The sequence below is a fragment of the Arachis duranensis genome, chromosome 2 (assembly GCF_000817695.3).
Source record: "Arachis duranensis cultivar V14167 chromosome 2, aradu.V14167.gnm2.J7QH, whole genome shotgun sequence".
NCBI lineage: Eukaryota > Viridiplantae > Streptophyta > Magnoliopsida > Fabales > Fabaceae > Arachis > Arachis duranensis.
Genome location: NC_029773.3, coordinates 56,906,141 through 56,932,398, shown reverse-complemented (window position 1 = coordinate 56,932,398; position 26,258 = coordinate 56,906,141). Strand labels below are relative to the sequence as shown.

The 26,258-nt window shown below is 33.7% G+C and overlaps 3 protein-coding genes and 1 pseudogene across 3 annotated transcripts; 2 read left to right on the top strand and 2 right to left on the bottom strand.

Moving 5' to 3' along the window:
• Window positions 1-5,162: 5,162 nt before the first annotated feature.
• Window positions 5,163-6,077, bottom strand: LOC107474507 (60S acidic ribosomal protein P3-1-like). The gene is made up of 3 exons (XM_021135411.2): window positions 6,069-6,077; window positions 5,569-5,959; window positions 5,163-5,333 (listed from the first exon to the last, which is right to left on the bottom strand). The coding sequence occupies exons 1-2, from the start codon at window positions 6,075-6,077 to the stop codon at window positions 5,606-5,608; spliced, it is 363 nt and encodes a 120-aa protein (XP_020991070.1). The 3' UTR covers window positions 5,163-5,333; window positions 5,569-5,605.
• Window positions 6,078-6,169: 92 nt separating this feature from the next.
• Window positions 6,170-7,153, bottom strand: LOC107474497 (dirigent protein 16). The gene has a single exon (XM_016094130.3). The coding sequence runs from the start codon at window positions 7,103-7,105 to the stop codon at window positions 6,341-6,343; it is 765 nt and encodes a 254-aa protein (XP_015949616.1). The 5' UTR covers window positions 7,106-7,153; the 3' UTR covers window positions 6,170-6,340.
• Window positions 7,154-20,223: 13,070 nt separating this feature from the next.
• On the top strand, window positions 20,224-21,274 carry LOC127744939 (uncharacterized). The gene is made up of 4 exons (XM_052257832.1): window positions 20,224-20,373; window positions 20,488-20,702; window positions 20,822-20,938; window positions 21,037-21,274. Exons 1-4 carry the CDS (start codon window positions 20,224-20,226, stop codon window positions 21,272-21,274), a joined length of 720 nt encoding a protein of 239 aa, XP_052113792.1.
• A 1,916-nt stretch (window positions 21,275-23,190) lies between these two features.
• On the top strand, window positions 23,191-24,059 carry LOC107474509 (uncharacterized; annotated as a pseudogene).
• The last annotated feature ends 2,199 nt before the right edge of the window (window positions 24,060-26,258 follow it).

The following is a 26,258-nucleotide window of genomic DNA, read 5'->3' as shown; positions in this document are numbered from 1 at the left end:
CTCGCCGCCTCGCTTCTGCCGCCTCACGCCTCGCTGCCTCCACCTCCGCCTCATGCCTGCTTCTGCTTTCTTACTTTCTGTTTCTGTTTGGTGTTGTTTCTGTTTTTATTTGGTGTTGTTTCCTGCTTTTTTGGTGGTGGTGGTAGTTGGTGGTGGTTGTGGTTGTGGTTGTGATTGTGGTTGTAGTTGGTGTTGCTGGTGGTTGTGGTGCTGGTGGTGGTGGTGGTTATGGTGGTGGTGCTAGTGTTGTTGGTGGTGGTGATGGAGGAGGTAATTGTGTTGGTAGTGGTGAGGGTATTTTGGTCCAAAAAAATAAAAAGGACGATTTTAAATTCAAATACGACTTTAAGGATGATTTTAAATCAAAATATACACCATGGACGGGTTCGATTCCGACCCTCAACGTGAGGGACCAAAACAATACTTATCCCTAACTATTTCTACAAAAATATTTTTTCTTCCGTTATTCGACGGTCTTAAAGTAAACATTCCTAGTTTTAATTCAAGATAAATTTTATTCATTTTCAAGTTCCAAAGTACCAAGTTATGGCCCTCAAAAATTGACCAAAATTACCAATTTATACAAATTTTATGTAGCATTCAAAATTCACACTACTCAAAACCTTTTCTTTTTGAAAACATGTCCAATAGCCTCATCCATGTCCAAACCTAAGGAATCCATCTTTCACTCTTCAGCAACTCATCCAACATTGAATTTTCACCTAAATTATCATTTAACCTTTCATTAACTAAACTTACACAATTTTTTCAAAATTAATAATTAATCATCCCAAATCCAATTTTACATACTATCTAGAAGGATTTCAACCTCAACAGATACACCACAACACATCAATACATATCAAGAGATATAACTTAATCAATCACGGCCTCTGACCCAAAATTCATTCAACATTCTAACAATAATTCAATTTCACACATTCATGCTAAAAAACCACTAACATCAACAACATCAATTCAACAATATCTTAAGGTCAACTAACATAGATTTTCACATAGCATTATATAGTGATTATTCGAAACCAAAATCTGTACCTTAGTGATGGCAGTTCCAACCTCTTAAACTTTTCTCTCCGATCAATCCAAGCTTTAATCAACACCAACCAAGCCAAGCACTCAAGCAACTCTATTCAATCTAATAATATCCAAATTTCACATGGTTCATACTAAGATTTTCACATAAAAGAAAAAATAGAAGAAAAGATTCTCTTACCATACTCTACATGATCGTGGGTTAAAACCCGCTAAAAATTGAGCTTGAACTTCTCCTGAAATATCAATCACTAATTTCAGTATACACACTATCCAAAACGAAAAATCAGTAAAGAATAGAGGAATGAGGTAGAATTCTTGCGATTACTCATCGCAAACGTGGTATAGAAACATAGAAGAAATTGAGAGGAACGCATGGCCGCAAACGAATTGTCGATCGGGGCTTTAATTTGTGAGAAAAGTGAATTTAAAAAAGGTGAATAGTGAAGTTAGGATTTTTTCTTTTCTCTTCTCATAAGCTCGAGTTCTCTCTCTCTCTTTAAAACAAATGAATAAAATTAAAGAATAAGGTCACATGCTTAGGACCACTAAGTGAGGGTCTTCCATTGACCCTACTTAAGACCAAAATTTTAAAAATAAGTGTTTTGATTTATATTTTAAATATTTTTTGATTATTTTTATATTTTTATTTTTCTCATACACAGTATTGAACATACGTAAACATATATAGTTAATTATGATCCGGTATATATTTTTCCTAAATAATTATATTTTTGCATTTCAAATAATTTTCTGAACTCAATTTTTATTTGTAGATTTTCAAATTATAAAATTTAAATTTTTTGTATTGACTAGACGATCTAAAAGTTGAATTTGTTGCTGAAAATATCACTGAACTAATTTTTTTGAGTGAATACCCCATCCGGCCCCTGACAATTATCTCGAAAGGACAACGAGGCCCCCAAGAAAAAAAAAAAAACACCCAATCCGGTCCCTGATATTTTTTTTGGGACTGATTAGCTCCTGTGCCAAAAAAAATAACCTGGATTTTTTTTGGCACAGGGGCCTCCTTGTCCTTTCGAGATAATTGTCAAGAGTCGGGTTGGGTTTTTTTTATTGTTAAGGGCCTCGTTGTCTTTCGAGGTAATTGTCGGGGCTATTTTGGATTTTATTCAAATTTTAATCAATTAATTAATTGGTTAAAATTTTCGGGTCAGTTTACTTGTACGTTCCCACTTTGTTTTCGTCTAATCTCTTATTCCGAGGCATTTGGCGATTCTTGCATTTGAAATCCCTCTTAAGATAGTTTCCATTTCGGGAATATCTTTGATGGGGAGAGTATCTTTTGGATCTTAATGGACCAAGTAAAAATATTCTTAATGTGTAGAAATATTCTTAATGTGTGGTTCAGATCAATTCTATATATAAGTTTTCTATAATGTTACATATGACCCAATACTTACTCTAATTACAAACCAGTATATTGTGGTTTGGTTGGACCGATGACATTATAACAGATTTTTTTTTAAATGTTGATATTTGGTTTAGTGGGTTGAATGAATATTGGACCATAAAAAATTTTAATATTCAAAAATAATTGTGTTTGGGCTTGTTACATATAAATTTATATTTACCCTTTATTTTTATTTTACAACAAAAGATATATTATTAATATTTTATATATTTAGTTAACAAAACATATATATTCATTAAACGATATGGGACAGAGCATGAGATGGCTATTATACTAGACATGAGCAAGGCTTATGATAGGGTCGAATGGCATTTTTTATGGTATATTATGGATAAGTTGGGCTTTGATGCTAAATGAATTAACTGGACTAAGGAATTGGTAACGATTGTTTCTTACTCTGTCGTTGTGGAAGGTCAATCTTTTGGCTATTTTAGGCCAAATAGGGACATCCGACAGGGTGACCCCCTATCTCCATATCTCTTTCTATTTTGTGCAGAAGGGCTTTCCTTCTTGCTACACAAGGCAGAGAAAAACAGATTAATTCAAGGAGTTCAAGTTAATCAGAGATGCCAAACAGTTAATCACCTTTTGTTTGCTAATGATTCAATCCTTTTTTGCAAGAGCGCACCTAATACAAGCCAAAGTATTCTAGAATTGTTAGAGATCTATGAGGGTTTCAGTGGGTAAAAAGTCAATCTGAATAAGTCAGCTATCTTTTTCAGTCACAACACACCTCAGAACACAAGACTAGCAATTGCTCAGACACTAAATATTGAACATATCGGAGCACAAGACAAATACCTGGGACTGCCCTCTATAGTTCAAAAATCCAAGAAAGCAACCTTTGGAGCTATCAAGGATAAAGTTCAGAAGAGGATTATGGGTTGGAAAAGAAGTCTATTGTCATCAAGTGGTAGGCACACGCTATTAAGAGCGGTGGGGGAGGCGATTCCTATTTATACACTCTCTTGTTTCAAGTTCCCGGACACGCTGTTGACTAAGATTTATAGCATGCTCTCGCAATTTTGGTGGGGTCAAAAAGGCGCAGAACGAAGAATGGTTTGGATTAAATGGGACACAATGACGAGACCGAAGAAAGATGGCGGGCTGGGGATCAAGGACCTAAGAGCGCAAAATTTGGCTTTATTGGGAAAACAATGTTGGCATCTAATGAAATACCCTAATTCTACTCTATCAAGAATGCTCAAAGCTAAATATTTCATATATACAGATTTCCTACATGCAGAGATAGGAAGCGTACCGTCGTGGGGCTGGAGAAGTGTTCTTGAAGGGCGCAAGGTGATCGAGAAAGGCTTGTTATGGAAAATAGGCTCTGGCACTAATGTTCGCATCTTCCATGACCCCTGGCTCCCACCACCAGTGCCCTTTAATGTCCCTCAAAATGCACTCACAATCTCGCCAGATCTACAAGTGTATTACGTTAGTGCGTTACTAAATCCTGATAGAAGATGGAATAGAAATTTGATTGAGTCGATTTTTTCAGTTGATATATGCAATAAAATTTTTTCAATCAAACCAACAGAGGAGGAGGATGAAGTTAATTGGTGCTGGACAAAATCTAGTATATATGAAGTTGGGTCAGAATACAAAATTGCTTATGGATTCTTTCATTCTCCTACTTCATTGAGGCCCCAGAACATACACAATAGAGTCTGGAATAGCATTTGGGAGTTGAAATTACCACATAAAATTAAGATTTTTCTATGGAAAAGTCTTCATGAAAAGCTTCCAGTGTTGTAACAAGTCCACAGCCGGTTCGCATCCACTCCTGCCACTTGTCCAATATGCATGTTGAAGGCTGAATCAATTTCTCATGCTTTGTTTCAATGCCCCCTATCTTCAATAATATGGAGACTAAGCTTAATAATCCTTGACCTATGGATGAGAGAAGAAGAGACATTTTTCAATTGGTGGCAACGAGTCTTATCCTGGGCAGCAGCTCAATTAGATGGTAGACAAAAGACCCTCCTCATAGTGGCGCTGTGTTGGAGCAATTGGAAAGCGAGGAATCGGTGTGTTTTTAAGAAGGTAATAAGCCCGGTACCAGAGATAGTGAAAGAAGCCAGCAATTTAGTGTGTGAACTCGTGAGCCATACCTGATAGATGCTGCTAATTTTCTTTACTCTTACTTTACTCTTCTTTAAGCTCTTAGTCTTTCAGTCAATATTGGTGATAAATGAGAATACCCAATTCTTTTGTACTTCCTTATGGAAACACTTTTATTTTATATTAATAAAATAACATTTATCTTTAAAAAAAAATTAAACGATATGTGAGTAGTAAAAAACTATATATAAATTCGGTATCAAACAGAATAAACACACAATATAATTTTTTTAAAATATCTTATAATTATAAACAAAATAAAATATAACACAAATTATTGATAAAATAAAAAAGTATTTTCTTTGTTTTTACAAAACTAATAAAAAAATTAGTCGAACAAAAAATCAATAAAAATTGTGGAGCATTCAAATTATGAGTGAAAATTTTTCAAATCATCATCCAACATTATACCAATTATACTATTTAATATCTAACTCCTAACAAAAATAAATATAATAATAATAATAATAATAATAGTAATAATAATAATTATTATTATTATTATTATAAAAAATTATTTTTATATTATTATTATTATTGTGCAAGTTAGCATGTTTTTTTTTCTAATCATGGCCAAACAGGCCCGGGTCAAATATAACCCGCCCAATTTACAACTGGAAAGAAACCCCAACGCAATCTTTTTCTTCGCAGTGCCGTGCCGTCTTCCTCATCAGCCACGCCGTCCCCTCCCTCGGTCTAGGATGGTAGTAAGCAGCATCTATAGAGATCAATTTATAATTGTAAGAACTAGAAATATCTGCTGCAATGGAAGATCATAATCTCCAGAAAGTTTGTGAATTGATATGTTTAGCTTTGACATATGGTAAATAACTGTTAGAAGATATTAGGATCACAGCAAAAATATTTGATGGAAGAGTATAAAATCTGTTGCAAGACAATACACAAAAAATGGTACTACTATAACACAATTAATAGCATTGAAGATTAAAGACCTTTTTGTGAGCTAAATTCAGGTAAAACGAGAATTCTTTAATCAAAGAGTGACATTCCAAAATCTTCGTCTTCCTCTTTCTCGACCTTCTTTTCTTTCTTCTCGGCAGCAGGGGCGGCGGCGCTCTCTGCGGCAGCACCACCAGCAGGAGCAGCAGTAACAGCACCACCTCCAACGAAGACTGCACCACCCACAACCACCTGGAAGACAGCAGAGGAGGGAGAAACGAAAGAGAAAGAGGACTGAACGGCGCCGGAGGAATCAGCGGCGCGAGCGGCATTGACGAGCTTGCGTTGAAGGTCGTAGGTGGAGGAGGCGGAGTCCTCGATGTCGCCGGAGTGCTGCTTCACAGTCCACTCGGCGCCGGATTTGCGGAGAACGAATGTGAATACCTGTGTGTTTCTAACAATAACAAATTATATTTTCTCCAAATTTACCCCACATGTTACTTTTTATATTTGTGAACCGATCTCATATTTTTTTATTAATTTCTTTGATTACCTGGTCCATCAAGGTCCAGACGATACTTTCCCCAGCGAAGAAAGCTCCTTCAATTTCACTGTAAATCAGCTATATTATACTACCAAATTTCCAAGTCACAGGTTGCCAAATTAAAAAAAGAAGAAAAGAAAACAAATCACCATATGGTTCTTGGGGTTACAATGAAGATTTCTGATACATTCTGCAACAAACTGACAAAATACAAGACCAATCTCACAGTCATCTACAATCAAACAGCACCCAGTTGTTCTTATATTCTTGACATCATAGTTTTAGTAGTTCAAATGGACAGTGATCCTTAGCAATGTCTCTGCTCCATCAGTGGAAACCTGTCCTGGGGGAATAAGAGCTCTGAGCTCTGCAAAACCGCTTGCGTTCTTGAACTTTCCTGTGCCCCCGATCACTGATAACTGCGACATGGTGCTCCCTATCTTGTAGAGGCCATAGAAGTTAAGGCTGTCTCCATACTCCCCTCCTTCGAACAAGGCGGTAAATGTCATCATCTGTCTACTCCCATCTGCCGAACTCGCCACGTACACTCCTTGAGCTTTCCCAACTATTTGTGACCCCAGCTCTGGTTGAGCCGTTAAAACATCATCAATTACAGTGATTGTGCCGAAACCAAGTCCCAAACCATCAGGTCCTAACTGCAACTGAGCATTATTCTGGTTGTTATTGTTGCCTGAGTCTCCTGCAAAGCTTGTACCAGCCAAGCCGGTTCCAAGTGGGATCCCGAATACTCCGTTGACAGTTGGAAGAGCACCATTGGCATTGGGGACAGCAGTCTGACCTTGCGGGATGTTGAATCCTATTGGCATCGCAAAAGGCACTTGCCCGCTGTAAATGTTGCCCAGCAAGCCGGTAACCGGCCTAGCTGTTGGGCTGCTTCCTCCTTGAATGTCGTGCATGTACAACTCAATAATTAGTTCTTTTCCTGTGGCTGCAATCGGGTCAATTGCGGATACACCAATCACTTCCCATTGAGCAACGGTAATTAACATTGCCATTGAAGCTGTAAATAATGATCTTATCAACATCTTGTTTCCAAGTATTTCAGATGTAGATTTTGCTACTTCTTCTATTTAGTTGAGTCCTTTCTTGTTGAGTGCAACTGAATACAAAACCTTGGTATTATATAGTTGAGAATGCATGGGTGAGTTTTGGAGTGGTTGTGAGAAAGGGGATTTCATGAAGTGGTTGAATTTAGTAAGAACATTGATTAGTTGAAATGAGCCACATCCTTATCTAGTGGCATTTTTTAGGTGTTTATGAAAGAGAATATTTGTGATGAAATTAATCAGGTTCTTCGTGAAAATGCATAGGGAAAAAAAGTAATTTGGTTTAACCACTCAATCCCTTTAATGTTTTTCTATCACTAGATGTTCTAGGATTCAGAAAATGGATTTAGATGGTGAGGTACAACTAAACCAAAGTCTAGTAACACTATTATAGTTGAAAATCAAAAGAGAAAAGTACGATAATGGTATTTTCAATTAAGAGCAATATCACATTATTAATAAAATTTATTATTTTTTGTTAATACTTGACCAATAACCAAGAGATATTTTTGTACTAATTTAAAATCTTAAACCATAAATTTTAATAGTATAAAAATAAAATATATAAAATATTAACTAATATTAATAAAAAGTATTTAATTTCTGATATCTCACTTTCAATTATTGTAATTACAATATTAGTATAGTATTTTCATGTGAACGGTTAATGCTCTATCGCCACGCTTTTTTTGTTGGCACACTTTCATCTCTTGCCACGCTTTTTTTAAGTGTAGCCATAGGTCTTAATCTATAGGGTGCACATATCACCACACTTTTAAAACGTTTCAGAATGTATGCTTTGAGTACTCTTTAAAAGCGTGCCAATAAGAAAAGATATGACTACACTTTTTAAGCGTGCCAATAGCTGAAACAATGGCCACACTTTTGAAGCGTGCCAGGCTTGTGGGATATGGCCACGTTTTAGTAGGAGTAAGTGAGTAACAAATCTACTATTCTCCTACATAATTTTATATGATCTGCCTAATTAAAGAGAAGAATAGAAGGAATATTGACAGTAGATTGAGAAGCAGTAAATTCCATTCATGTGAAAAATTTAGAAATGTAACAACACTCCAACTTTACATATGCCTAAAACCAAACCAATGAAATCAAAATTATTATCAGAAATGCAATATATGTATATATATATATCAGCTGCCAAAATCTCTTCAGTGAGTTTGTTGTCCTTGCCAATCTTGTGATTGGTGAATGTCTCAAGATTCCTCTGAAACAACCCAGCAAGCTTCAAGAGTGTCTCATTATAAGCCTTTTTGTCTGGCTACTGGAGAATACATAAATCAAACAAAATGTTAAATTTAAAGACATTGGCAAATGATAGAAAAAGAAAAGTGTTAATAGAGTTGAAGGAAAACTACTAACAGTGTTAATAGGATCAAGAGTTTGTATTGAATCAACAACCATAGCTCGAGGGGAAAGGAATAAGAATTGAAATTGACAAACTGCATTAGATATTCCCAGTTAAGCCATTAAGGTTAAACCCTAGAGCATGCTCTCAAGTTTACAGAACAAGCATCAAAAGCATTCTAGTTTTGTTAAGTATGCACAGATTTTAGATGCCCAAAAGACATAAGCATGCTAACCTTCCCATTTACACTAACAAAAATACTTGAACACCTTCCAATTAAAATATTAGCACGGATTTGTTAATCACTTACATGGGCAGTGATGATAGAGTCATCTCCTTCCTAATCATTGCCAACAATAACACCTTTTCTCCTGTTAACGAGGTAAAAAAATATCAGTAATTGTTAAAATTTATCGAAATATCCATTTGAAAGAGAAACAAGGATAGAATAAAATAAGAACCCCACTTGTTAATGTCACCAGCAACGACTCCTTGGAATTCTGTTGGTACTTTCAGCTCAACAAGCATAACAGGTTCTAATATAACTGGCCTGGAAGCTGTATAGCACTGATACAAATATCAAAGAATATGGTCATTACTATGAAAACAAAACCATGGACAATATTATCAGGATGATATGTGCAATGTTATAAAATATGGATGTCAGAATTGTAAAGAACCTGTCTGAAAGCATCGATAGAAGCCAACTTAAATGCAGGTTCACTAGAATCAACAGCATGAGCAGCACCATCTGTCAAGACAACTCTAAGATTTTCGACAGGATGTGCAATTAAAGCCCCCCTGTAAGAAAGCAACATTACGTTACCATAAAATGAGTATTGTAATACTATCATGGCTGAATCGCATAATAAAATTGATATTTCGTAAATATGCCAATGAATGAACTTTGACTTCCTCAATATTACATTCTTAGTCCCCATAAATTACTTTTGAATGCTCACTTATTCCATCATTACATTTATCGGTGGTCTTTAGTACATTCATGGTCAATGATGAAAATTTCACTCACGAGTTGGCGGCTTCCTTAAAACCTTTTTCAATTGCAGGGATAAAACCTGATGGAATAGCTTGCCCAACAAGGAGGTTTTCAAATTCGAATTTAGTTGGTGATCCTGCCGGAAGTGGTTCAATATACCTGCAAACACAGTGAATTCACTAAGAATCAAGAAACAAAAGGTGATTAGGGATAAGTTGGATCATCACAAATTCACAATCAGCTGCTATCATAAAGTAAGATACTTCATATGGAAGCCATTAGCCCAGAACCACAGCAAAGAGAAGCAGGCTTTAACCAATTTGTTTTAAATCTCAGGATTATTACACTTTTATTGAGAAAAGAAAAAGGATATTTATACACAAGGAGAAGTCTGGAAGTAAATGAAAATCCCTATCTAAAATTTGATTGCCCTTGAATACCAGCAATTTTCTGTTCCTAAGAGACATGCATTTAGTTTGGATGACATTGTTTGAAAATCACGATGTATACTTTCTTCGTTTATTAATTCACAACACCTTTTATTTAACAAAACTTTCTTGACTAACTTTAAAATTTTTTAATAATGCATCAACTTAATTTTATTTCTAACTACACAGAAAATATAAAATGAGATACATTTGTTTAAAAACTAACATGGACAAAAATGCCTCTTTTGTCAGGCGCTTATATTAAAAGGAACTTCTCAAAAAGTAATTTATGAATAAACAATTTGCTGAAAGATTAATATAAGTTACTTTTTTTTTATCTTTTAGAAAGTACTTATTGAGCCTAATACAAAAAATATATAATTACACACTACAACGGCATATTTATGTTGTAATATTCAGTAAGTTAAAACTTGGGGAAAAATAATTAAAGAATCTCATAATGATCAAAGAGTTCTTCAAACAGTGCCTACTCCCTAATTTTGCCTTGCATGCAAGGTCTATGCATATTTAAACATGCTGTTGTTTGAGAGAAAGTTAATCAAGAGCGAGTCACAGTCATTATATTTCTTGCAAGGTTGGTTCACATGATTTCTATGCTCCAACCATAGGGTATTGAAAATTGTAATTGCAATTAAACATTTTTTGGAGTTATATCTTTGATGCTAACAGTTTGTCATTAAGTATCTCTCCTAAAGTTGTAATTATTGTAATTGGATAAAGGTAAACTATGTCATTGCAAGTACAACAAATTTGCCACTTTTATGATCTAGATAAATAGAATAGAACATTACCTGCCCACTCTCTGGGTCTAAACCAACACGGAATGTAGGATCCTCTTTCTGGAAGCGATTCAAAGCTTTTGAAAACTATGATATACCAAGAAAATCAAATACTTGATAAGCTGGGACAGGGTGGTCAGTGTGTTACATAAAGAAACTACATACTTGCCCTCCAAAATCTTTTGAAACTGGCTGTACAGCTAATGACATTACAGGTTCAGGAACATTCATGGAAGTCATTGTGTATTTAACTGATCCATCAGTAAACGTATCTCCTAATAACCAATGGATGGACAAAAGTTAGACAAGTAACATGTATTAAGGCCAATATAAAACTAACTTAGGCAACATATTACTACAAGATTAAGTTCAAAATAGAGTGTAATTCATTCTCTACATCAATAGGCAGAGACTGCTAACAACAAAAGACTCAATTATCAGAAATTCAGAATGTTTAACAGCTGTTGAGAAGGACTGACGTAATTAAGCCTTAAAAATTTGATCAAACTATACAATTAGAGCCTTACAAATTAATTTAAAAGATTTAACTTAAGAGTTTCCTATGGGCATTGGTTAAGAGAGAAAATAGAAAAGTTTTGGTTTGAATTAAGTGCACAGAAAAATTAAAAAAATTAACATTTACTTGTTCTTATAGTATTCTTAGCTAGTGCCTTAACACTTGTTAACAAGACCCTTAATTAAATCTTTGAATAAATAAAGGTACAATATAGGATTCCAGACATCAATAGGTTAGGGCAAGGACAAAAGACGAACCTGATGCACAATCAACACCAAATACAGCAACTATTTGCCCTGCATGAGCCTCTCGAACGTGGCAGGGCTAGAAGCTGATGGTGCTGACCTTGTTGCACCACTCAACTTGATGGGGTTTCCAAGCATCTCTGAAACTGGTCAAAACAATAGCATCGTCACAGACACGCTGAAAAACACACATACACATTCAACAATTACAAGAAAGTGCTTCATTGCTTAGTTCAGATAGGGTTTTCAATGCACTAAAATAAAAAATAAAAATCCAAGCTTATTAAAATTGAAAAAACAGATTAGAAAAATAAGTAGGAGAGGTCATTACCGGAAGCCATGTTGTAGGGTACGGATCCGAGTTAGGGTTTTGATGGTTGGAATCGGTGAGTCAGTGGAACTCAGATAAATTAAGAACTGCAAACAATTACATGCAAGGCAGTGAGGCCCTTATTACATTGTGTTTAATGAAGATGAATTAGTGAACCTAAATGGCAAGCAAAACAGAAGCAAATTAAGGCTGTTAATTTGTTCATTCTTTCACAAAGTAACAAGGTTTAATCATACACAAGCAAATTAATAATCTATTTGGACAGAACTGATCACAAAGATTAATAAGCTCCAGCTGAATTTAATCAAGCTTAGTCACACACTAGATTTTCACCTTATAAAGAAGGAAAACCAGCAGTAATCTTACCACCGAGAAAGATAAGAGAGGGAAAAACAAACCTTGCCCTTCAGTATCACGACATTGAAATTGCTGCCGCTCACAAGGAAGCGGTAAAGCTGATCATGTTACACCAAATCAAAACCGTCCAAATCCATAATTTGATAAAGAACAAATAAATCTCTAAAACAGATCAAAATTTGCACAATTAAAATCAGAACCAAATAAGGATAACAAATCAACAATAATCAGAACATGTTTCAATTAAAATCAGAATAAATAAAAAACAAACAAGGAGAACAAAGCAACAATAATCAGAACATATTTTAATTAAATTCAGAACATTCAGACCCAAACTTGGAGAACAAATCAACATTAGATGTAATTAAAATCAAAACATATCAGAACCAAACAAAGAGAACAAATCAACAATATTCAGAAGTTCAGAACAACAGATCAACCTTATAAATTATAATAACAAGTTCTGAACAAATCTAGCATTATAAATTATAATAACAAAACTTAGACCTTAATCCTAGTTTAGAAAAAAAAAAAGTTTAGAAGCATTACCAGAACCAGTCCACCAACTCTTGCTCTGACAGAGATATCAACTCCCCCCTCACAATTTTATTGTTCCCTTCCACCACAGCAACTGTTGAGAATGCCCAACAACTCCCTTCACAACAAAACCCAAAACATCAAATCAAATTCTTTTAGGGGAATTAATATTATAGAGCATCAAAATTAAACCCTAATTTAATGTGCTAACCGCATTGGCCTTGATCCTTAAGGGGGGAGACAGCGCCCTTCTCCCTCCAATCAACAGAAGCAGAACTATCTTTGGGGAGAAAGCTACCAATCGTTTTCCCATACACTTCACAAGTAAAGAAGTGAATAAGCCTCTTGTTATTCTCAGAGCAGTACTTCACCTGAAACAGAAACAACACATCAAAAATCAAAATCACACATCCCATTTAGCTCCAACATGAATATTTGGCCTTTAATTATTTACAATTTGACCTAATCACACGAAGAACATGTACCACAGGGAGAGGCGAGCAGAACCGCGACAGAGAGAGGCGAGCAGAACCGCGACAGAGAGAGGCGAGCAGCACGACGACCAGAACGGCGAGAAGGACCGCAAGAGGAATGGCGAGCTGGCTAACACAACGACGAACCAGTGAGATAGATGGCGGCGTGATGGAGGTTAGGGTTTTCTGGGTGCAATGAAGGGTTGGGTTCCAGAAGATGAAGATGAGGCTGGGTTCCAGTGATGAACATGACGATGGACGCCGAAGGAAGCTGCTGGGTTCGAGAGTGAAGATGAAGTGACGGCTCAATAGGGTTTGAAAGGGAATTTTAGGGTTAAAAATATTTTAGGGTTTGAAAGGGAATTCTTTAACTCTGTTCTAACTTTTATCAAAACCAAAGAAACCAAGAAATCCAAATGATAACATTTAAAGTTTTAATTCATACTTTGATATCAAATTTAGTTTAAATATAAATATTGAGTTACATTAAATACTTTTGATTCTAAATTATAATTTGTTATATTTTTTAAGAATATTAAATAATTAATTATTAATATAATGTACAAATGGTAAAATTAATCAAATTATCTTAAACTAGTTTTGTTAAGTATAATTTGGTAACATAAAAATTAGGTATACTCTAACAAAGTGATGTGATTTAAAAATAAAAAAATTATAAAAAAAATACACATTTTGTAATAAAAAAAATACTGAAAAAAGAAAAAAAAATATTGAATGGTGAAAAAAATAAAATCACAAATCATCTTAAAATTTAGGATTAAAAATAAGTTAAGTGTGAAAATTTAAAAACTTATCATTTAGGGTTAAAATTTGAAAACTTAAGAAAAAAATGTTAAGTGTGAAAAAAAATAAGTGAGAAACTAAATTTTAGAGGAGGAAATTCTATTGACACATTTTTTTTACGATGTCAAAATAAATACACTATAGTCACACTTATAATGTAGAGACCCTCAATTTTAAAAATATAAATATAAATAAATTACAATTTATTTCATAAATTAGAGTTTTTTATTTTTAAAAATTATTTTATTATCAGTAATTGAACTAATTTTATAACTATTTGAATTCAATCAAATTCATATTCTTATATATATATTTTATGATGAAATATTTTATATAATTAAAACTATAATTCCAGTAATTTATAAATAATAAAACTTATATGTATATTTTAATTTGAGTAATTGATATTTTAATTTAAAAATAGAGTTTAGATCATAATATTATTATCGAGTTTGATACCCAATGATATAAATAAATCGGTACTCTTTGATGAGCTTAGCTTTGCTAATATTTCACTAAATATCTTTCATCCTTAAATTACTAATATCATTTATATTAATAACTCATATACATTTAAATTTATATATATTATTGCTATAATTATATTATTATTATTGTTACTATTACATTTATTATTATTACATAATTATCATTACTATTGCTAGTAATATTATTATTACTAATAATAAAACACGAAAATAAAAGGCGGCTTCGATTATGCATTACGTTGCATATATTATTATTATTATTATTATTATTATTATTATGCATGTACGCATATATATATTAAACAATAGATAGTCGTGGTTTCATTTTCGACATGGCCACTTCTCTGCGTTTCATGCCAGTTTCAGTCCTAGGTGGTGCCTCTCCTCCACGATGGCATTCCCTCCACCGTGGCTTCTGATCTTCAGGGGGTGCATGTGCTCCTCTGTCAAATTGCTGTCAGTCATCTATTTCATCTCCTCGCTCACGCAATTTACCTTTCCTTTCAGCGAGTCTTTCACGCAACCTGCCTTCTCCATCGATTTCTTTGAACAAGTAATGATTACTTGAAATCCTACGAGTTTTGCTTTCTTCTCCTTACTCTGCCCTACGAAGCTCCGTTCAGGAGTCTTATTTTCCTGGGACTTGGTTTGTCGTCGTTCATCCAGCTTAACCATTTTCCAGTGGAGGCTCAAATGGAAGATATCCGATCAATCAATCAGGTGCGTTTAAACCTATTTTCCTCTTTATCCTATTTCTTTTCCTTCATTGTGTACATTCTTCTGATCAATCTTGGTTACTGTTGCAGGGTTAACCCAGATTCAATTGCCTAGGGTTTGAGAAATTCCTAATTGTGCAAAATGTGATCATTTTTTGTATATGTTCCATGGTTAACCGAGATTCTATTGTGTAGTGTTTCTGAAATTTCTAATTGTGCAAATTGTGATCATGTTTGCTATCTGTTCGATGGTTAGGCGAGATTTTATTGTGTAGGATTTGTGAAATTCCTAAATTTGCAAATTCGGATCCTTTTTGGTATCTGTTCCACTGTTATTCCAGATCTTATTGTGTAGCGTTTCTGAAAATTGTAATTTGAAAATTGTGTATGTGACTTGGTTTTTGTGTGGGTTCATGTTGTTGGTTACATTCTTTTCTAGTTGTTGTTAATGTTGAGTATGGTCTATGAATCTATTTCATCTTCTTTATTTTCTTATTTAGAATTTTATGTGATTATCAATTCTCCTATTTCTATCTCTTGAATTGTTTGTTGCATGTGGTTTGTCTATTTCATCAAAATTTGGCTATTTATAATCATTATAAAGATTGTCTTTTTACTTACCTTATGTTATATTTATGGATCATGGGTTTGATTTTCTGAATGATTGTCTAGCTATGCGGTTTCTACCTAATCCACTTTCTCTATGATGATGTGATTGACAGAGTTTTTTCCACCAAAGTCAGTTTATAGACCCAACTTCTCCTATTCAAGTTTGCATTCCCAATTTCATTCTCCCCTATTCAAGTTTTGCATTCTAATTTTCATTCTGGTTCAGTAATGTTTTTGAATTATTTGGGCTGAATGTAGCAATTTCTAATTTTATTCTGTATTCAGAATCAAAATTTATAGAGCCAGCTTTTCCTATTTAAGTTTTGCATTTTCAATTTGGTTCTCTGCTATTCAACTTTTGCATTCCAATTTCCATTCACATTTACTAATCCCCTTGAATTCTTTGCACTGAATCTAGCAATTTATAAGTTTTTCTGCATTCAGAATAAAAATTCTCTTATTTATGTTTGATGTAAAATTTTATGAAGAACTTAAATAATTATATTGATGAAACCTTTTGTTAGTCAAGTCACTTGCATTTCAATTCTTTATTTCTTAGGCAAAAAAGTATTGTATATTTCACCTCTTTCATACAAGTAGAGCTAATTGTCATGCATTTGTGTGCTTTATTTAATTATATCCAAAGTAGACCCATTAAATCCTATATAGAAAAGTGATGAATCTATTTTTAATTTTTTACTTTGTGTATAGTCAACAAATCCATTGAGTTCTTATAATGTTTTTTCTATTCAGAATCATGTTCTGTTATTTATCTTTGATTTTAAATTTTATGAAGCACTCTCATAATTATATTGAGAGTAGACCCATTGAATGGAATATTAAAATTTCATGAATCTATTTTTATTCTTTAATTTTGTGTATATTCAACGAATCTATTAAGTTTAGATCAAGTGAATTGGTGGTTACATGTGGTCTGTGTGAATCATGATGAGGGAATGAGTTTTCTACCTAATTTGTTTTATTGGTAGTGATATGATTGACAAGAATTGATGTATAGCTTGCTGGTTGTTCCTTTATATAGTTTGATTTGATTTTAGGTCAATTCATTCCCAATTTCATTCTCTCCTATTCAACTTTTGCATTCCAATTTCCATTTTGATTCACTAATCTCTTTGGATTTTTTGGGCTGAATCTAGCAATTTCTAATTTTATTTTGCATTCAAAATCAAAATTTATAGACCCAACTTCTTCTATTCAACTTTTGGATTCCCAATTTGATGTTACTATGGAATTCTCTTCTAGGTAGTCAATTTTGATTCAATAATCCCATTGATGGATCTTTCCTTTTTTTTAAGCTATGTCCATCAAATCCATTAAGTTTACCTAAAATGAATTGCTGGTTGCATGTGGATTGTGAGAATCATTATTAAGGAATTGGTTTTGTAGCTAATGTATTCTATTGGTGGTTATGTGATTGATATATTTTTATTCATGTTTGTGTATACTTTTTTTTCCAATTTATCTGTATACTTTTTTTCCAATTCATTTGCTGTTTCCAATGTATGCCTACCTAAGACATTTACCAACTCTCAATACCATGAGTACAATGATTGTTTGGGGTAGTTGATGACTGCCTTCCCTATGGTGAAATGACATGTAGGTGTACTGTAGTAGGTAAGGTGTGATTTGGTCCGTATTTCTTGATTTCTTGAAACTTTCACTTGTTCTTACTGTTTTTGTGTTGGTTCAGGTTTTGCCCCTCTCATTAGTTATCTCTACTATGGCATTGAATGGAGATGGATATGGAGTCATATTTTGTTTTCCCTGCATTTTCATATTCAATTTGAATTCAAAAAGGTGAGACTCTCTCATACAGGTAGAGCTAATTGTGATGCATTTGTGTGCTTCATTTAATCATATCCAAAGTAGACCCATTAAATCCTATATATCAACTGATGATTCTATTTTTAATCTTTTACTTTGTATATATTCAACAAATCCATTTAGTTTTTATACTATTTTCCGTATTTAGAATTATGTTCTTTCATTTTATGTTTGATTTCAAATTTTATGAAGCACTCTCATAATTATATTGAGAGTAGACCTATTGAATGCAATATTAAAATTTCATGATTTTTATTGAAGTTTCTGTATACTTTTTTTCCCATTCATTTGCTTTATCCAATGTATGTCTACCTAAGACATTTACCAACTCTCATTGCCATGAGTACAATGATTATTTGGGGTAGTTGATGACTCCCTTCGCTATGGTGAAATGACATGTATGTGCACTGTAGCAGGTATGGTGTGATTTGGTCCCTATTTCTTGATTTCTTGAAAGTTTCACTTGTTTTTGCTGTTTTTGTGTTTGTTCAAGTTTTGCCCCTCTCATTAGTCGTCTCTATGGCATTGAATAGAGATGAATATGGACTCATATTTTGTTTTTCCTGCATTTTCATATTCAATTTGAATTAAAAAAGGTGAGCCTCTTTCATACAAGTAGAACTAATTGTGATGCATTTGTGTGCTTCATTTAATTATATCCAAAGTAGACCCATTAAATCCTATATATCAACTGATGAATCTATTTTTAATCTTTTACTTTGTATATATTCAACAAATCCATTTAGTTTTTATACTATTTTCTGTATTTAGGATCATGTTCGTTCATTTTATGTTTGATTTCAAATTTTATGAAGCACTCTCATAATTATATTGAGAGTAGACCCATTGAATGCAATATTAAAATTTCATGAATATATTTTTATTTTTTTATTTTCTGTATATTTAACAAATCCATCAAGTTTAGATCAAGTGAATTGGTGGTTGCATTTGGGTTGTGTGAATCATGATGAGGGAATGGGTTTTGTACCTAATCTGTTCTATTGGTGTTGATGTGATTGACAGAAATTAATGTATAGCTTGCTGGTTGTTTATTTATATGTTTTGATGTTTTGATTTTAGGTCAATCTCATTCGATTTTATATTTATTTAGTCAGTGGTGATGTGATTGATAGGAAGGAGGTGGCTTTCTCACAATCAGATGGCCTCACTCCACTGTTTGTGTTACTAGGGAATTCTCTTCTAGGTAGTCTATTTTTTGAGTGGTGATGTGATTGATAGGAATTAATTGATAGCTTCTTCGTGATTTTTTTGCATCTTAAGTTGCATTTTGATGAAAGCTTTTGTTAGTCAACTCACTTGCATTTGAATTCTTTATTGGTTATGCAAAGAGTGTTCTATATTTCGCCTGTTGCATAGAAGTAGAGCTAATTGTCATGAATTTTTGTGCTTCTGTTTTAAAGGAATATGATTTTGCCACTCCCATTCAAGTTTTTCCGTCCCAATTCCATTCTCTCCTGTTCAAGTCTTGCATTCCCATTTCAATTCTGATTCAATAATGCCATTGATGAATCTTTTTTTTAAGCTATGTCCATCAAATCCATTAAGTTACCTAAAATGAATTGCTGATTGCATGTGGGTTGTGAGAATCATTATCAAGGAATTGGTTTTGTGGTTAATGTATTCTATCCGTGGTTATGTGATTGATAGAAATTTATGTATAGCCTGCTGGTCATTTATTTATTTTTTGAGTTCAACTGAATTGCATTACATTTTTTTCTTTGTGTAAACATTATTTTATATATCAGCTGTTGGATGGACATACAGCTCTTTGGGCTGAATTTAAGAGGTTCATTGAGAAAAGAATGGCCTTGTGCCAGTAAAATGGCTTCATGGTATTGTTTATCTAACTAGCACATCTCTTTATCCAAAGAAAAATCTATCCACAAGCTGCTCTTCCCATGAAAATGTCTTCTGCACACATAATAAGGTTGTGCTATTTATTCTTCATTAGAAATTTGGCAATCATTATCAAGGTATGAGGTTTCATTCTCACCCATTTCCTAAATGTTGATGTGATTGACAGATTTTTATTGATGTTTCTGTATACTTTTTTTCCCATTCATTTTGCTGTTTCCAATGTATACCTACCTTAAGACATTTACCAACTCTCATTGCCATGAGTACAATGATTGTTTGGGGTAGTTGATGACTGCCTTCCCTATGGTGTGATGACAGGTAGGTGCACTGTAGCAGGTATGGTGTGATATCTCATTTTTTGGTCCCTATTTCTTGATTTCTTGAAAGTTTCACTTGTTTTTGCTGTTTTTGTGTTGGTTCAGGTTTTGCCCCTCTCATTAATTGTCTCTATGGCATTGAATGGAGATGTATACGGACTCATGTTTTATTTCCCTCCATTTTTTATATTCAATTTGAATTAAAAAATGTGAGCCTAAAGCCCTTGATTTTTTCTATAAAAGGATGGTTGGTGATGCACATTCAATGCACAAACATTCTGCTTTGTTCTATTTTCTCCTAAGCTCTGTCTACATCAGAATTTTTCTGTTTATATTTGATCTATTTCATCAACTCTATTTACCTCCTTTGTTTCTTTTTTTTTTCTGCAATGCCTCCTCCATTTGATATGATTTCTAAGATGCATCCTCCTAGAGAGGCTTGGAGGCTGAAAGTTAGGGTTCTAAGGCTTTGGGTTGTACCCTCTTTTGGGAAGCATGATATTCCTAACTCAATGGAGATGATTCTCCTTGATGAGCATGTTAGACCCTATTAGCTTCTCTTTTAAATATGGTGTTACTTGTTGTTTTTTAAGTTTTCAATTTTAAATGATGTGTTTCACTGATTTGATTTCGTTCTTTTATTGAATTTCCAGTGTGGAAAAATTCAAGCTACAGTTAAAAAATCACTCCTTAATAGGTTTAGGGATCATATAGTTAAAGGTCAAGTTTATAGAATGACATACTTTGCTGTTGTGTCAAATCATGGTAGTTATAGAACAACTTCTCATGAATTCAAATTGGTTTTTCTTCACCGAACCACTGTTGTAGCTGTTGATGAAGATGTTATCCCTAAGACTTATTTCAACATGTTTTCTTTTTCTGAGCGGCTGAACATAACCCAAGATTATGATTTTTTAGTTGGTGTCTCTATCTTCTTGGTTTGCTGTTATTCAAGTTTTTTTAACAAATGGTTTCAATATTTAATAGGTTGTGTTTATTTGGAATAGATATCATTGACCTTTTAACTTCAGTGGGAGAAGAGAAAGAATATGCAAAAGAGGGGAACATTGTGAAAATAATTGTGCTTGAATTAAGTTCAAAAGAGTATGTTGATTGAGTCATTTATGCTGGTTTCTCTTTGTGTTTTAATCATCTTTTTTCCTTGTTTTCTGTTTAATCCTTTGTCATGTTTTGAGTTTCAGTCTTACAGTGCGATGTGCATTGTTTGGGGACTATGTTAATCAAGTAAATAATTTCCTTGCCTCTGGCTATGTGGAGCAACCTGTTGTAGTGATTCATCTGTGGCTTAATGGGGAAAGCAACTTACAAAGTGTTGAAATTGTTGATGAATTCATCTGTGCTGAGCTACCTAATCCCCTTAAATTTCCAGCTCTTTATAATATCGTCACCAAGTACATGATCCATGGTCCCTGTGGTTGACTTAGACCAAGTTCTCCTTGCATGAAAGATGCTAAGTGCTCAAAATTTTATCCGAAAAGATTCGTTGATCAAACGAGCTTTGATGAAGATGGCTATCCGATATATAGGCGTTGTAATATGGGTGTGATAGTGAAGATCAACGACGTTGATATTGACAACAGATTTGTTGTGCCTTATATAATCCATTGCTGTTAATGAAATATCAAGCTCACATAAATCTTGAGTTTTGTAACAAGTCAAACGTGATCAAGTATCTTTTTAAGTATATCAATAAGGGTCCAGATCGGGTGACTACAACTGTTGGAGAAACATATCATGTTGGTGAATCTTCTCAGGTGGTTGATGAGATCAAACAGTATTACGATTGTCGTTATTTATCACTGTCTGAATCCATGTGGAGAATTTTTACTTATGATATTCATAATCATAGATGGCCGTCAGTACAGAGGTTGACTTTTCACTTGCCAAACCAGCAGCATGTTGTATTCGATGATGCTGATATCATTACTCATGTTTATTTGCGCAACAAAGATTTGCTGACATGTTTACGGGTTGGATGATGGCCAACATGCGGTTCCCGGGTGGGCGGTCTTTAACATATGTTGAATATCCAGGAAAATTTGTCTATTGTTCAAACAGTAGGGAGTGGAAGCCGAGACAGAGGGGATTCTCAATTGGAAGATTGAGTTTTGCTCATCCCTCATCTGGTGAACTTTTCTATATGCGGATGCTTTTGAATGTGCAGAGAGGTTGTACCAGTTTTTGAAGTATAAGAACCGTGAATGGTGTTACTTATGATACATTTCAGGAGGCATGTTCTGCCATGGGATTCTTGATAGATGATAAGGAGTATGTTTCTGCTATTAAGGAAGTCGCCGAGGTAGTGTCCGCTGCACAGATAAGGAGGCTTTTTGTGATGTTATTGCTATCTGGTTCCATGGGAAGGCCTCTGTCAGTTTGCGAACAAACTTATGCTTATTTGTTTGATGATATTCTTTATCGCAGAAGGCATGAGCTGCAATATCCTGGTAAGAATTTTATTCATGGTGATTTTATTATATGACAAACAGTCACACACGGACACAGACAATGCAGAAATTATATTATTGCGCTAATATTTATTAATTATCGTTAAACGTAGATCTAACGATGAGTCAGGACGAGTTGCAAACATTTTATTTGTTGGAGATTGAGAAACTATTGCAGAGTAATGGAAAATCATTGAGAAATTATGCTGGCATGCCGGTTCCTAATAACTCTTTAGTCTCTCAATTTAGCAACTTGATGCTGCTGCGTGAGTTACAGTATGACACTGTTTCTTTGACTCGTGAGCATGCTACAAATGTCTTAAAGTTAAATGAAGAACAGAGGGTGGTCTACGATAAAATTATTGATTGCGTTTTGAATAAGAGGCACGGATTCTTTTTTGTGTATGAGTTTGGTGGCACTGGAAAAACTTTTTTATACAGGGTTTTGTCAGCTAGATTGCGATCTGAGAAAAGGATTGTTATAAACGTTGCTTCTAGTGGTATTGCTTCTCTGTTGTTACCTGGTGGTACGATGTCTCACTCTATGTTCAATATTCCTGTTGAGCTGACTGAAGATACTGTTTGTCAGATTAAGAAGGATAGTGCAAAAGCTAAGGTAGTCCGATACTGTTTGAGGCATTGATGACTAACAAATTGGCATTTGAAGCGCTCGATAGGATGTTACGTGATATAATGGTTTCGGTCTCTGATAGGAATAAAGATTTACCTTTCGGTGGGAAGGTGGTCGTTCTCGGTGGTGATTTCAGGCAGGTCTTGCCAGTTATGCCAAAAAGTTCTCGTGTTGAGATTATCATGGCTTCGATAAATTCTTCTGTCCTCTAGAAATATTGTGAACTTTTGTGTCTGACGAAAAATATGAGGTTAACAATGGGATTGGAACAATCAACTCCTCAGGAGTTAAGGTCATTTTCAGATTGGATACTTCAAATCGGTAAAGGTCGATGTGGAACAGTGGTCAATGATAAACTTTTTATTGATATTCCTTCTGATCTAATCATTCCTGTCTTGGAAAATTCAGTGGAAGATATTGTAAATACAATCTATCCGAATTTGGTTCAGAATTTTCATGATCCAAGTTTTTTCCAGGATAGGGCAATTTTGGCTCCGACTGTCGATAATGTTGAAGAGATAAATAATTATATAGTTGACTTGTTGCCTGGGGAGGAGAAAAATTATCTCAATGCTGATTCGATATGTGGTAGTGATGTCTATTTTGATGTTGATGTTGATTGGATAAATGTTGAATTCTTGAATCAAATTAGGTGTTCTGGTCTACCTAATCATTCGTTGAAGTTGAAAATAGGCGTGCCTATTATTTTGTTGAGGAATATTGATCCAGCTAGGGTTTGTGTAATGGGACCCGACTTGTTGTGCGAGATTTAGGGAGAAATGTGATCGGTATGGATATTGTTTCTGGTAGCAATGTTGGGGATAAAGTTTTTATCAATAGAATGAATATGATTTCCAGTGATACGGTTATACCGTTTAAATTCCAACGCCGTCAGTTTCCAGTTTCTCTGTTGTTTGCGATGACAATAAACAAAAGCCAGGGTCAGACATTATCAACAGTTGGTTTGTTCTTGCGTCGTCCTGTGTTTTGTCATGGTCAACTTTATGTAGCTGTTTCCCGAGTTAGGAATAGAAATGGTCTTAAGATTTTACTTTGTGATGATGGATTAGTTGATCCTATCAGGACTGAGAATGTTGTATTTACGGAAGTTTTTGATAAGATATAATGTAGTTTCTTCTTATACATTCCAATCTTATCTGTGTAATTTATAGTTTTGTTTTGGTCTATGTTTTCTTTAGAGAGGGACATTTTCTTTGGGGTATGTGTAAAATTGTCTCAACCATTTTGTGTGCACTAGATGCACAATTTTTTATGAACCATTAGATTCTATTAAATGAAAATCAAAGGATTTTATGAAAGAAGAGTATTCATATGATTTATAAATATAGAATATATTACTATATATTAGCATACGCGTGGTTTCATCTCCGATGTGGAGAGCTATCCGCGTTTCAAGCCCGCAAACATCCAAGTTGGACGTTCTTCTCCAGCGTGGCTTCTCCTCAGGAAGGGTGCATGTGCTCCTCTTTGCTTTCGTGTCAGCTGTCTTTTCTCGGAATTCCTTCACGCAAGCCCCTTTTCTTGCGGATTTAGTTGATCAGGTAATCATCAAATTGAACCCAAGCCCCTTTGTTTTCATCTCTTGATCTGCTTCCCTCTACCCTACCAAACGTTGTCTATAGCCTCTATTTGTTCGGTCTTTGGTTCCTTGTTATTCATTGCAGGTTAAGGATTTTTCCATAGAGTCTCAAATAGAAGATCTGCAACCAATCAATCAGGTACACTCTTCTGGTCCCTTTACTTCGAAACCTGTTTTCGTCTTCATTGTTTTCCTTTTTGTTCATTGTGTATATCCTTGTGATCAAATTTCGTATCTCTTACACTATTAATCTAGGTTTTACACTGTAGGGTTTGTGAATCTGCTAATTTGCGAATTGTCTATCTGACTTCGTATGTGTCTGGGTTCATGTTCTTTTTTACATTCTTTGGAAGTTGTTGTTAATTTGAATATGGTCTATCAATTGGATTCATCTTCTTCACCTTCATTGTCTGCAATTTCGTGTTAATTTGATTATCATTTCTCCTTTTGTTAGCTGTTGAGGTTTTTTTTTGTATGTGGTTTGTCTATTTTATCAATATTTTGGTTTTTATAATGATTAGAAAGATGGAATTTCTACTATGTTTTCTTATATTTATGGATCGTGGTTTGGTTTTGTCAGTCATTCTCTAGGTATTGGGTTTCTACCTAATCTACTTCCTCAGCAGTGATGTGATTGGTAAAGTTTTTCCAACAAAGTGAGTTTATGGATCCACCCTCTCCTATTCAAGTTTCGCATTTCGATTTTCCTTCTCATTCAATAATCCATTTAAATTGTTTGTTATATTGTTTAATTTTATTTTTTTATTTTTTAATAAAAACTATTTTATATATCATCTGTTGCATTTCGTAGACATAAAGTTGTTTGTGTTGAATTTAATAGCTTCATTGAGATAGGAATGAGTGTTGTGACACCAAGTTGGCATCATGGTCCTCTGTTATCTTTGCCTAAAAATGTCTTCTGCACATATAATGATGTTCTTCCATATATTATGTGTCTTTTTGAAAATATTAAATTTTATTCAAAAATTTGATTATTTACTTTTTAATTATAATATTATTTTTTCCAAAAATATAGAAAGAAATTATATTATTAATATATTAATAAAAATAAAATATGACCATCTTATTAATGAAAAATAATTATTTATCTTCTTACAGCAAGAAAAGTCATATGATACCAATCCAAGTTTCATTTTAATGTTATAAACAAAAAAGTTATTTTAATCTTAATTAGACTCGGTCCATACAATTTTATTTTATTTTTGTTATTTCTAAGATATATATTTAGGTAATATATATTATTAGTAGTAACTTTTTTATAATGTATGTATCAATTATTCTTGGTGCCTTTCTGTCTTCTATTTTTTTTATTATTTTGGTTTTAATATTTAGTAAAAATTCTAATTTGATGTCTAATATTTTAAATATTTTGTGTTAGTTCAAAATAATTTTGTACAAATTTTAAATATTGTTATAGTATTGTTATTTAAAGTACTTAATTATGCACTAAGATATTATGTATCCATTACAGTCTATCAATGTTCTTCTTTTATATTAACCTTTGATTTCTATGTAATATAATCTAATGGTCTATACAAATATGGCATACTCCATAAGTATATAATTGTTGTTCTCATTTAAGATATACCCTCTTGTTTAATGAATAGAATTGATGGTTCATATTTTACTTTGATTTTTTTTTTCGTTTAAAAAAGTCAGTTTTTAAATACAACTATTTTATCGACTATCAAAAAGTTAATTGAC

What these genes read in the sequence shown, in the direction of transcription:
- LOC107474497 (XM_016094130.3), bottom strand. Translation starts at nt 7,105, where the DNA reads ATGTTGATAAGATCATTATTTACAGCTTCAATGGCAATGTTAATTACC.
- LOC127744939 (XM_052257832.1), top strand. Translation starts at nt 20,224, where the DNA reads ATGCCTCCTCCATTTGATATGATTTCTAAGATGCATCCTCCTAGAGAG. An exon ending in TGATTCTCCTTGATGAGCAT is followed by an intron (nt 20,374 to 20,487) that starts GTTAGACCCTAT and finishes TTGAATTTCCAG; the next exon opens with TGTGGAAAAATTCAAGCTAC. An exon ending in CTTGAATTAAGTTCAAAAGA is followed by an intron (nt 20,939 to 21,036) that starts GTATGTTGATTG and finishes TTTGAGTTTCAG; the next exon opens with TCTTACAGTGCGATGTGCAT.